Source organism: Hemitrygon akajei, chromosome 19 (assembly GCF_048418815.1).
Source record: "Hemitrygon akajei chromosome 19, sHemAka1.3, whole genome shotgun sequence".
Classification (NCBI taxonomy): Eukaryota; Metazoa; Chordata; class Chondrichthyes; order Myliobatiformes; family Dasyatidae; genus Hemitrygon; species Hemitrygon akajei.
The window spans coordinates 75,332,911-75,346,063 of record NC_133142.1 but is presented as its reverse complement, the minus strand read 5'-3'; the positions used below and the strand labels follow the sequence as shown (position 1 = coordinate 75,346,063).

The 13,153-nt window shown below is 41.1% G+C and overlaps 1 protein-coding gene across 3 annotated transcripts in view; it reads left to right on the top strand.

Annotated features, from left to right (window-relative positions):
• slc38a3b (solute carrier family 38 member 3b) overlaps positions 1-13,153 on the top strand; it is a 284,604-nt gene that overhangs the window by 88,985 nt on the left and 182,466 nt on the right. For all 3 annotated transcript variants that reach the window (XM_073072906.1, XM_073072905.1, XM_073072904.1), the window contains exon 7: positions 2,438-2,519. In XM_073072906.1, the coding sequence (XP_072929007.1) occupies positions 2,438-2,519 (82 nt within the window). The remainder of the gene's footprint in view (positions 1-2,437; positions 2,520-13,153) is intronic.

The following is a 13,153-nucleotide window of genomic DNA, read 5'->3' as shown; positions in this document are numbered from 1 at the left end:
AATCTTATGTGTTTCAATCAGATCCCCTCTCATCCTTCTAAATTCCAATGTATACAAGCCCAGTCGCTCCAATCTTTCAACATATGACAGTCCCACCATTCCGGGAATTAACCTTGTGAACCTACGCTACACTCCCTCAATAGCAAGAATGTCCTTCCTCAAATTTGGAGATCAAAACTGCACACAATACTCCAGGTGGGGTCTCACCAGGGCCCTGTACAGCTGCAGAAGGACCTCTTTACTCCTATGCTCAATTCCTCTTGTTGTAAAGGCCAGCATGCCATTAGCTTTCTTCACTGCCTGCTGTACCTGCATGCTTGCTTTCATTGACTGATGTACAAGAACACCTAGATCTCATTGTACTTCCCCTTTTCCTAACTTGACTCCATTTAGATAGTAATCTGCCTTCCTGTTCTTGCCACCAAAGTGGATAACCTCACAATTATCCACATTAAACTGCATCTGCCATACATTTGCCCACTCACCCAACCTGTCCAAGTCACCCTGCATTCTCATAACATCCAACATAGGTTTTCATTGAAACCTATCGGATATTGAAAGACCTAAAAAGAGTGGATGCCAAGAGGATGTTTTCAATGGTGGGGGAGTCTAGGACAAGGGGTCCAGCTTCAGAATACAAGGATGTCCCTTTAGAACATGGATGTGGAGAAATTTCTTAAGCTAGAGGATGGAATTCATTGCCACCAACAGCTGTGGAGGCTAGGTCATTTGGAATATTTAAAGTGTAGGTTGATTTGTTCCTGATTCGTAAGGGTGTCAAAGGTTATGGGAAGAAGTCAGGAGAATGGGTTGAGCTGGATAATAAATCTGTCATTATTAAATTATAAAGCAGACTCGTTGGGCTGAACAGTCTTAATTCTGTTCCTATTTCTTAGAATGAGTCAATGAATATAATAATGACTCAGACTCATGATGGTACAATGGCAAAGCTCCATTTTCCCAAGTTCACTCCTGACCTCTGGTGCTGTCTGTGTGGAGTTCATACATGTTCTTGTGTGGATTTCCGTGGGTGCTCTGCTTTCCTCCTGTATCTCAAAGATGTCTGCATTAATTACCCACTGCTATTAGCTTCTAGTGTGTAGGCAAGTGGTGAAAATGGCATGGAGTTAACGGGAATGTGGGAAGAATAAATATGATTAGGATTAATATAAATGAATGCTTTTAAATAAATGAATGCCAACGGTTGGCATAGTCTCTGCAGGCCAAATAGCCTTTTGTTGCATATATGACTCTACAATTCTCTGTTGTAAATACCCACAGGAAATGTGTGCCAGTGACACTGAATAAGCTAATCACTTGGATATTCTGAAAATAAAAGAGAAAAACTGTAAAGATTTGTATGGATAAAATATCTTACACAACCTCAGCATATCTCAAAAGCAAATCATTGAAGTTGCTGCAAATCTGAAATAGAATATGTTGGAAATATTCATGCAGAAATCATCAAAAGTTCAAAGTACATTTATTATCAAAGTAGGTACACCCTATATATCCTTGAGATTCATCTTCTTGCAAAGAGACAGAATAGAATTCACGCAAAATTCCACACCATAAAGACTATCAAAGAAAGAAGGTAGTTTTGTTTGCTGCCTGCAAAGTGTTGCTGTGTTTTGCTAGCACCATCTTCGCAGTTTAACCAATACTAATAAAATTTCATTGACCTGAAACATTGCTTATCCCTGCAGAGATGTTGCCTGACGTGCTGATAAATTCCAAAATTTTCTGTCTTATTTCAGGATATTCTAAAGCAGTTATCAAATAATTAAATGTGCTTAATGTGTGTGGCTGTTGGAGCCTAGGGGCTAATGTCCTCATAAATGTTTTCATGCAGAACGACCTGAAACTTCCAAAGGTCCAGTTTCCAGTTCATTACTTTCCCTCAGCCACAAGTGGTATTTAATTATAGAACATCACAGCTCAAGACAAGCCCTTCAGTGCACAATGTTGCTCCACCCTATTAACCTCCTCTAAAATCAATCTAACCCTTCCCTCATACATAGCCCTACAAATTTCTATCACACTTGTGCCTGTGTAAGAGTCCCTAATGTATCTGCCTCTACCACTACCCCTGGCAATGTGTGTGCAAGGTGTTGCACACCTCTGACATACCTCCTAATCACCTTAGAATTATGCCCCTCATATTAGTCACTTCTATCTTTGGAAAATGTCTCTGCCTCTTCTCATTCTGTACACCTCTATCAAGTTATCTCTCATCCTCCTCTACTCCAAAGAGAAAAGCTCTTGCTAGCTCAATCTATCCTCACAAGACATGCTCTCTAGTCGAGGCAGCATCCTGGTAAATCTCCTCTGCACCCTCTTTCCACATCTTTATAATGAGATGACTAGAACTGAACACAATATTCCAGGTGTGGTCTAATCAGGGTTTAAACGTCAATGACTTTTCATTTGCTTTCAGCCATGTCCAGTTACCTTTACATCGTGAAGTATGAACTCCCACTGGTGATACAAGCTTTTCTCAACATCGAGGAAAAAACAGGGTGAGTCGATGCTCCTGGAGTGTAGAAGTGGTGCAATAACTGTTGTGGAGAGGAATGGGTTAAATTTTACAGAGCCCTTCCTCTGACATTATATTGGCAATAGCTCAATAAACACCCATCCACCAACAATGAGGGACATATTCTCTGAACATATCTGGCCCCCAAATGCTTGGGTGTCACTTCAAATCCTCAGTCCACCAGGGCATATATGTTGGTATTATCAAAGTACTCATCAGTTTAGGTTGAACACTTTAGTAATATTGTCAGTAGGTGAATTTTTAGATCAGAGTTCAAAGTAAATTTATTATCAAAGTACCTTGATACTACCTTGATGCTACCTTGAGATTAATTTACTATACATAAACTGACAGACAACCTTGTGCAAAATAAGGAAAACAAACTGTGCATAGAGAAATAAAACAGAGAACATAAGTTGTAAAGATTCCTTGAAAGTGAGTCTGTAGGTCATAGATTTGGTTCAGAGTAAGGGTAATGGAAGTTATACCTGATGGTTGAGGGGTAATAACTGTTCCTGAACTTGGTGGTATGGCTCCTAAGGTTCATGTATCTACTGCTCTATGGCAGTAAGGAGAAGAGGGCATGACCTGTATGGTGATAATCCTTGATGATTTTAGAGTCTTATATGGCAATTGAACTGTTCTTAACTGTTGTTGTAATTTGGAAATGTACAAACAGAAAAACATCTCAGATTCCTAAATTAACTTTGACAGTTAATAAGGGAAAATGACATGGGACATGAAAATTCAACCAAGTTTCTTCCAAAGGAAGCAAAGAAAATAAAAGGCAGGAGATTGCTAACTATTTTTCTTTTGCATGTTCAATTTCAAGATCATTTTCTGAAAGGTTATTATTTATCCATTCTTATGCACCCTGCAGTGGATGGTGGTGAGTTGCATTCTTAAACTACATCTGTTGGGTTCCTACTGACCTTAACGCCACTGGTGTTGAGGGCAGCAATGAAGACCCTCTATCTCTGGCGGTGTTCAGGACTTCCTTCATTGTGTCAGTGGCTCCGTTTTCACTAGTACAAGTTCTGGGTAAAGAGTCAGGATTACCATCACTCACAGATGTAGAAGAATTCTCCATTGCTGCTTCTGTAACAATTTTGTTTTACCAGTCAGTGTTGGTAGCCTTGAACTGAATCCCCAGTCTGCAGGACCACTGGACCACTCTTAGTCTGGCCTCTACCCTTTGACCTGCTTGGCATGGGTTACCCTACCGAGAGCCAAAGCATCAAGTCCTGACTCCAGTCAACATAGCTCTCCAGTTCATTGAGGCACACAAGCCTCCATTTAGATCCAGTGAAGGACCATCAATACTTTTCCAAGTCAGAATGGTGCTTTGAGAGGAATTTGCAGGTGACAGTGTTTCTATGCACCTATTGTCCTTGTCTTTCTTGGTGATAAAGCTCATGGATTTGGGAATTGCTTTTGGAGGAAACTGGATAGATTACTGTGATGCTGTTGCTCGTTGAGCTGTGAGGAGATTGTAATTTTTTCAGCTGGAGAATACAGCAAATACGAGGACAAAAGGAGAGGAGAACTGGTGTAGAAATTTGTCCCATTATATCTGATAGACATACAATTTTGTAACATAGGCAAGTTGAATTCAGTTTCAGAAGCAGAATTTGAAGTACATAGGTAATTATATCATGTTCCTAGCACATATGACTTATTTCTAGCATTATTATCTTTACACTTTTAACAAAGTTGATATTAAAACATAGAAGTTAAACATAAAGCAGTGCAGCACAGTACAGGCCTTTCACACCACTATATTGTGTCAACCCTTTATGAATCTGAATCACAGTTAGGTTTATTGACACAGACATGTGTCATGAAATTTGTTGCTTTTGGTAGCAGTACAGTGCAATACATAAAAAACTATACATTTCAATAAATATATATATATATATACAGAACTGGGCAAAGTCAGGCACATATTGTCAACATGGAGCAGACAGTGAGTTTGTGAATCTGATGGGATAGAGGGAATGGCAAGGGTGGAACGTTGCGGGAGGGGTGTGGGACAGGTGGCAGAGGAGTGCTGGGGTGCCGTGGGTGGAGTCACACCCAGCCCTGAGACACCAAACAAGGTCAGTAGGTTCCAAACAATTGGTTTATTGATCATTACAGTATGTCTCTCTGTTGCTTCCCTCTCCCTCCCCTCTCTCTTCTCCTTGTCCCAACCCATGATTCCCCTCTCCCTGCCCCCTTCCCACTCTCAGTCCACAAAAGAGACCCATATCAGAAACAGGTTTATCATCACTCATGTCATGAAATTTGTTTTTTTTCCAGCAGCAGCTGTACAGTGCATTACATAAAAATACTACAGTACTGTGCAAAAGTCTTAGGCACCCTAAATTTATATATAGATCTATATCTGCTGAAGACTTTAGCGCAGTGTTGTATGAAAATTAAATTAAACATGTAGTGCAAAAAGAGCAAAGCTAGTGAGGAAATGTTCAGGGGTTGATTTGCTGCCCATTCAGAAATCTGATGGCAGAGGGGAAAAAGCTGTTCATAAAACATTGGCATTAGAAAATCTGCAGATGCTGGGAATCCAAGCAACACACACAAAATGCTGGAGGAACTCAGCAGGCCAGGCAGCATCTATGGAAAAGAGTACAGTCGACGTTTTGGGCCGAGACCCTTCAGCTGGACTATTCCTCCAGCATTTTGCATGTATTCCTAAAACAGAGTTTGTGTCATCGGATTCCTGTACCTCCTCTCTGATGGTAGCAATAAGAAGGCAGCATGTACTTTTAACCTATTCCAAGATCCATCTAGCCCATCCTTCCCACATAGCCCTAATTTTTCTTTCATCCATGAGCCTATTTCATTCATGTTCCCGATGTGTCTGCCTTTACCTCCACCCAGGCAGCACATTTCATGCACCCACCACTCTGTGCAAAGAAGCCTGCCTATGACATGCCCCCTGTACTTTCATCCATGAGCCTATTTCATTCATGTTCCCGATGTGTCTGCCTATGACATGCCCCCTGTACTTTCATCCCAGCACCTTAAAGTATACCTCCTTGTATTATGCATTTCCACCCTGGGGAAAATATATGTTACTGAAATATAAATCATAACTTCGAGCACAATGATATGTTTATTTCATCTTCCAACCAAAAACTTGTGGAATTCCTCTTCTACTCAAAAGGAAGGATTACTTCCTGTACCATTAAGTCTACGGGGGAATGGGAAATAAATTACTGTGAAGAGCTCTTACCAGAGACAGTGGTGGAAAAAAGTTTGGAATCTGAATAACTGGGGTGAGCATTGTGCATAAAGTTTGTCCAGCGGATTAAGGGTTACTCATAATGCAATAGATGCCTTTATTACTCAGCAGTAGGCTTTATGTACTTTGCAACTGTACTGAATTTGTGCTGGGTTAGCAGGTTAAGGGTTATGCACAGTTCATCCTCAGGAGAATTTATTACATCAAGTAGTGGTGCAGTTGTGATGTTCTCCGGATGACAAATTCCTGTTCATTCAGCAGTTTAATAGTTAACAGAGAGCTCTCTGATGGTGGGATTAGTTTTACAGTTCCTGCTTATTTATCATTGCATGGTTCAGGAGAATTAAATATTAATCCAGGGTGAGGAATGGGGCCTCTAGCCATGCATTTGTAAATGGAAGACAGACTAGGTCTGCTCCTAAACTTTTGTCAGTTGACCAGATGTGTATAGGAATGGTGCAATTGACAGTAAGTTATTAAGAGTGAGGGGACAGGACAGCTGCAGACATAGTCTATTTGTAGACAGCTCTGGCTTGAACTGGCTCAGGTACTGGGAAGCTTTCTGCTCTAACAAGGGTCTCCATTGGTGGACAGTGGCACATTTCCCAGAGTTAGGGTATTAGGGCCTTTATCATGAGTCTGATTTACAAATATAGAACTCAAGAGAAGCTTTTAACAATTTGCACAAGGGGTGGGGGGAGAAGGGGAAAAGCTGCTCACAGAATCCTCCAGTACAATATGTCTGCTGCAGGTCACATTGATGACACAGAGATTGGGGGTGTTGTGGATAGTGTGGAGGGCTGTCAGAGGTTGCAACAGGACATTGATAGGATGCAAAACTGGGCTGAGAAGCGGCAGATGGAGTTCAACCCAGGTTAGTGTGAGGTGATTCATTTTGGTGGATCAAATATGATGGCAGAATTTAGTACTAGTGGTAAGAATCTTGGCAGTGTGGAGGATCAGAAGGATCTTGGGATCTGAGTCAATAGGACACTCAAAGCTGCTACGCAGGTTGACTGTGTGGTTAAGAAGGCATACAGTGTATTGGCCTTCATCAACCATGGAATTGAATTCAAAAGCTGAGAGGTAATGTTGCAGCTATATAGGACCCTGGTCAGACCCCACTTGGAGTTCTGTGCTCAGTTCTGGTTGCCTCACTACAGGAACGATGTGGAAACTATAGAGAGGCTGCAGAGGAGATTTACAAGGTTGTTGCCTGGATTGGGGGTTATGCCTTATGAGAATAGGTTGAGTAAACTTGACCTTCTCTCCTTGGAGCGACAGAGGATGAGAGATGACCTGACAGAGGTGTATCAGATGATGAGAGACATTGATCATGTGGATAGTCAGAAGCTTTTCCCAGGGCTGAAATGGCTAGCACGAGAAGACGTCAGGGGTAAGTTTTTTACACAGAGAGTGGTGAGTGTGTGGAATGGGCTGCCGGCGGCGGTGGTGGAGGCAGATACGATAGGGTCTTGTAAAAGACTCCTAGATAGGTACATGAAGCTTAGGAAAATAGAGGGCTATAGGTAACCCTATGTACTTTCTAAAGTAAGGATATGTTCAGCACAGCTTTGTGGGCCGAAGGGCCTGTATTGTGCTGAAAATTTTCTATGTTTCTAGGTCACAGTGCTAACATCCACTGAGGTCGAGTGAGACTAGAACTAGAGGTCATAGGTTAAGATAATAAGATATAGGAGCAGAATTAGGCCATTTGGCCCATCAAATCTGCTCTGCCATTACATTGTGGCTGATCCATTTTACCTCTCAGCCCCAGTCTCCCGACTTCTCCCCATATCCCTTCATGTCCTGACTAATCAAGAATCTATCAACCTCTGTCCAATGATTTGTCCTCTACAGCTGCCTGTGGCAAAAAATCCAGACAGATTCATCACTCTCTGACTCAAGATGGACCTCCATATCTCTGTTCTAAATGGGCATCCTGCTATTCAGAGTCTGTGCCCCTGGTCCTAGATCCCCCCACTATAGGACACATCCTGTCCACATCCACTCTATTTAGCCCTTTCAACATCTGATAGGTTTCAGTGAAATCCCTCCCCATTCTTCAAAATTGCAACAAGCGCAGGCTCAGAACCATCAAACTCTTCATGCAGTAACATTCCTGGAATCCTTCTCGTGAACCCCCACTGACCCCTCTCCAATGTCAGCATGTCTTTTCTTAGATAAAGAGCCCAAAACTGCTCACAGTACTCCATGTGAGGCCTTACCAGTGCCTTATAAAGCCTCAGCATTACATTCATGTTTCTATATTATAGTCCTCTCAAAACAAATGCTAACACTGCATTTGGCTTCCTCACCACCAACTCAACCTGCAAGTTTACCGTTAGGGAATCCTGCAAGAGGACTCCAAAGTCCCTTTGCACCTCAGATTTTGATTACTACCTGTTTCGAAAATAGTCTGTGCTTTTATTCCTTCTGCCAAAGTGCATGACCATACACTTTCGGACACTGTATTCCATCCGCTACTTCTTGCCCATTCTCCTAATCTGCTTTAGTGCTTTTGCAGCCTCCCTGCTTACTCAGCACTACCTGCCCCTCTGCCTATCTGCTTCATATTGTCTGCAAACTTGGCCACAAAGCCATCAATTCCATAATCTAAATCATTGGTATATAATGTAAAAAGAAGTGGTCCCAACACCAACCCCTACAGAACACCACTAGTCACTGTCAGCCAACCAGAAAAGGCTCATTTCATTCCCACTCTTTGCCTTCTGCCAATCAGCCATCCTTTATCCATACTAGTATCTTTCCTGTAATATCTTGTCAGGCAAGATATACCCTTAAGGAATCCATGCTGACTTTGGTCTATTTTATCATGTGCCTCCAAGTACCGTGAGACTTCATCCTTAACAATCAACTCCAACATCTTCTCAACCACTGAGTTCAGGCTTACAGGCCTATAATTTCCTTTCTTCTGCCTCCTTCCCTTCTTGAAGAGTGGAGTGACATTTGCAATTTTCCAGTGCTCCAGAACCATGCCAGAAGGTAGTGATTCTAGAAAGATCATTACTAATGCCTCCACAATTTCTTCTGTTATCTCTTTCGGAACCCTATGGTGTAGTCCACCTGGTCAAGGTGCTTATCTACCTTCAGACCTTTGTGCTTCCCAAACACCTTCTCCCTAGAACTAGCAATTGCTCTCAATTCTGCTCCGACACTCTTGAAATTCCAGCACACTGCTAGTGTCTTCTAGAGTGAAGATGGGTGCAAAATGCTTCATTAGTTCATCCACCATTTCCTTGTCCTTCATTACTAGCTCTCAAACATCATTTTCTTGCTGTCTGATACCTACTCTCACCTCTCTTTTACTTTTTTATATATTTGAAAAATCTCTTGGAATCCATTTTGATATTATTGGCTAACTTACCTTCATATTTCATCCTTTCCTGCTCCTTATGGCTTTTTGGTTGCCTTGTGTTGGTTTTTATAAGCCTCCCAATCCTCTAATTTCCCACTAATTTTTGCTCTATTACCGTAGATTCCGGATTATAAGCCGCTACTTTTTTCCCATATTTTGAACAGCTTTGAACTCTGCGGCCTTTAATCCAGAGTGGCTAATACATGGTTTTTTTTCATGCCGCCTCGTAAACATTTTGCCTCGTAACAGTAGACCAATAAAATTGATGAGTAGTTCACAGAGGTCCAATGAAATTGTACGATAAATCAAGCGCACTTTCACAATTAAATTATTGTAAATCAGTCATTTGTACTCACCCTCATCAACATGGAAAACACTTGAAGAAAAGCACATCAGACCCGAGCACATCAGACCCGAGCGAAAACGCTGCTTTTAAGTTAAAGGCGATCAATAACTTTTCCTGGTAGGCTGCAGTATATATATTTTTACCAGTCGCTAGGAGATATTGGAATGTTGTTCGTGCTGTTCAGTAAAAAAGTATATGCAACGTAATTTGTGTTACCGATACGTATGTATATTTAAAAGTAGCCGTATTACAGGCACGGTTCGAAAAAAAGCATTTGCAATATATATTTGTTTGTTACCATATGGATTTAATTAAAAGTTAAAAAATCCTCACGTGTAATATCTTTCTGTGTAAATATCTCATATTACAACGTGGGACACCTGCGGCCGAAAATCCGGTGCGGCCTAAAATCCGGTGCGGCCTGTACAAGTAAAAAATTGATTTTATTTCTAAAATTAGAGCCAGCGGCTTTTAATCAGGTGCGCTCTGTAGTCCGGAATCTACGGTATATGCCCCTCTTTTGCTTTTATGTTGTTTTTGATTTCCCTTGTCAGCCACAGTTGTATCATCCTGTTTTTATTCTTTGGAGTATATCTTTTCTGCGCCTTCCGAATTTCTTCCTGAAGCTCCAGCCAAATTCTGCCATCAACCCTGCTAGTGTCCCCTTTCAATCAACTTTTCCCAGCTCCTCTCTCATGCCTCTATAATTCACTTTACTCCACTGTAATACTGATGTATCTGACTTTAGCTTATTCCTCTCAAATAGCAGGGTGCATTCTATCATATGATGATACTGTCTCCTAAGGGTTTCTTTATCTTAAACCCCCTAATCAAATTCAGTTCATTACATAATACCCAGACCAGAGTGACTGATCCCGTAACCACTGGTGCTCTAAAATGCCCATCTAGCAGGCATTCTACAAATTCTCTCTGTTGAGTTCCCACACCAACCTGATTTTCCCAATTTACCTGCACATTGAAGTCTCCCATGATTATCACAACATTGCCCTTTTGACATGTGTTTTCTATCTCCCGTTGTAATTTGTAGCCGATATCCTGTCCACTGTTTAGAGGCTTGTATATAACTCCCATCAGGATGTTTTTCCCTTGCAGTTTCTTAACTCTGCTCACAAGGATTTTACATCTTCTGATCCTATGTCACTTCTTTCTAAAGTTTTGATTTCATTTTTCACCAACACAGCAACACCTCCCTCTCTGTATAACTGCCTGACCTTTCGATACGTGTATCCTTGTATGTTAAGCTCCCAACTATGCTCTTTCAGCCACAACTGAGTAATGCCCATAACTCCCAATCTCTAACTGCGCTACAAGATCATGTACCTTATTCCGTATACTGCGTACATTCAAATATAACACCTTCGGTCTAGTATTTATCACTTTTTTTGATTTTCGCTCCCCCCCTTACACTTTAACTAATCACACTGACTGCAATTTTGCCATATCATCTGCCCTTGTTCCTGACAGTCTCACTATGCACTGCATCTAGTTGTATACCAATTGCCCCATCCTCAGCCTTATCACTCTAGTTCCCATTCCTCTGCCAATTTAATTTAAACCCTCCACTACAGCTCCAGCAAACTTGCCTACAAGGATATTCCCCCACCTCCCCAAGTTCATGTGTAACCTGTCCCTTTTAGTTTTAACTTCATTAGGTCTTTACGATTTAAACAACTTAAAGCTCTTTTTATCTTCTATATTTTGATATGAAGAAACTTTTCCACACCAGAGAATCAGCATTAGCTTTATTATCACTGACTTATATATAACCATATAGCAATTACAGCACAGAAACAGGCCATCTCGGCCCTTCTAGTCCATGCCAAATGCTTACTCTCACCTAGTCCCATCTACCTGCACTCAGCCCATAACCCTCCATTCCTTTCCTGTCCATATAACTATCCAATTTTTTTTTTAAGTAACAAAATCGAACTTGTCTCTGCCACTTCTACTGGAAGTTCATTCCACACAGCTACCACTTTCTGAGTAAAGAAGTTTCCCTTCGTGTTACCCCTAAACTTTTGCCCCTTAACTCTCAACTCATGTCCTCTTGTTTGAATCTCCCCTACTCTCAATGGAAAAAGCCTATCCATGTCAACTCGATCTATCCCCCTCATAATTTTAAATACCTCTATCAAGTCACCCCTTAATCTTCTACGCTCCAAAGAATAAAAACCTAACTTGTTCAACCTTTCTCTGTAACTTAGGTGCTGAAACCCAGGTAACATTCTGGTAAATCTCCTCTTTACTCTCTCTAATTTGTTGATATCTTTCCTATAATTCGGTGACCAGAACTGTACACAATACTCCAAATTTGGCCTCACCAATGCCTTGTACAATTTTAACATTACATCCCAACTCCTATAATCAATGCTCTGATTTATAAAGGCCAACATACCAAAAGCTTTCTTCACCACCCTATCCACATGAGATTCCACCTTTAGGGAACTATGCACCATTATTCCTAGATCACTCTGTTCTACTGCATTCCTCAATGCCCTAACATTTACCATGTATGTCCTATTTTGATTATTCCTACCAAAATGTAGCAGCTCACACTTATCAGCATTAAACTCCATCTGCCATCTTTCAGCCCACTCTTCTAACTGGCCTAAATCTCTCTGCAAGCTTTGAAAACCTACTTCATTATCCACAACGCCACCTATCTTAGTATCATCTGCATACTTACTAATCCAATTTACCACCCCATCATCCAGATCATTAATGTATATGACAAACAACATTGGACCCAGTACAGATCCGAGGCACACCACTAGTCACCGGCCTCCAACCTGACAAACAGTTATCCACCACTACTCTCTGGCATCTCCCATCCAGCCACTGTTGAATCCATTTTACTACTTCAATATTAATACCTAATGATTGAACCTTCCTAACTAACCTTCCATGCGGAACCTTGTCAAAGGCCTTACTGAAGTCCACATAGACAACATCCACTGCTTTATCCTCGTCAAATTTCCTAGTAACCTCTTCAAAAAATTCAATAAGATTTGTCAAACACGACCTTCCACGCACAAATTCATGTTGACTGCTCCTAATCAGACCCTGTCTATCCAGATAATTATATATACCATCTCTAAGAATACTTTCCATTAATTTACCCACCACTAACATCAAACTTACAGGTCGTTAATTGCTAAGTTTACTCTTAGAACCCTTTTTAAACAATGGAACAACATGAGCAATATGCCAATCCTCCGGCACCATCCCCGTTTCTAATGACATTTGAAATATTTCTGTCAGAGCCTCTGCTATTTCTGCACTAACCTCCCTCAAGGTCCTAGGGAATATCCTGTCAGGATCTGGAGACTTATCCACTTTTATATTCTTTAAAAGCTCTAGTACTTCCTCTTCTTTAATCATCATAGTTTCCATAACTACCCTACTTGTTTTCCTTACCTTACACAATTCAATATCCTTCTCCTTAGTGAATACCAATGAAAATAAATTGTTCAAAATCTCCCCCATCTCTTTTGGCTCCACTTATAGCTGTCCACTCTGATTCTCTAAGGGACCAATTTTATCCCTCACTATCCTTTTGCTATTAATATAACTGTAGAAACCCTTTGGATTTATTTTCACCTTACTTGCCAAAGCAACCTCGTA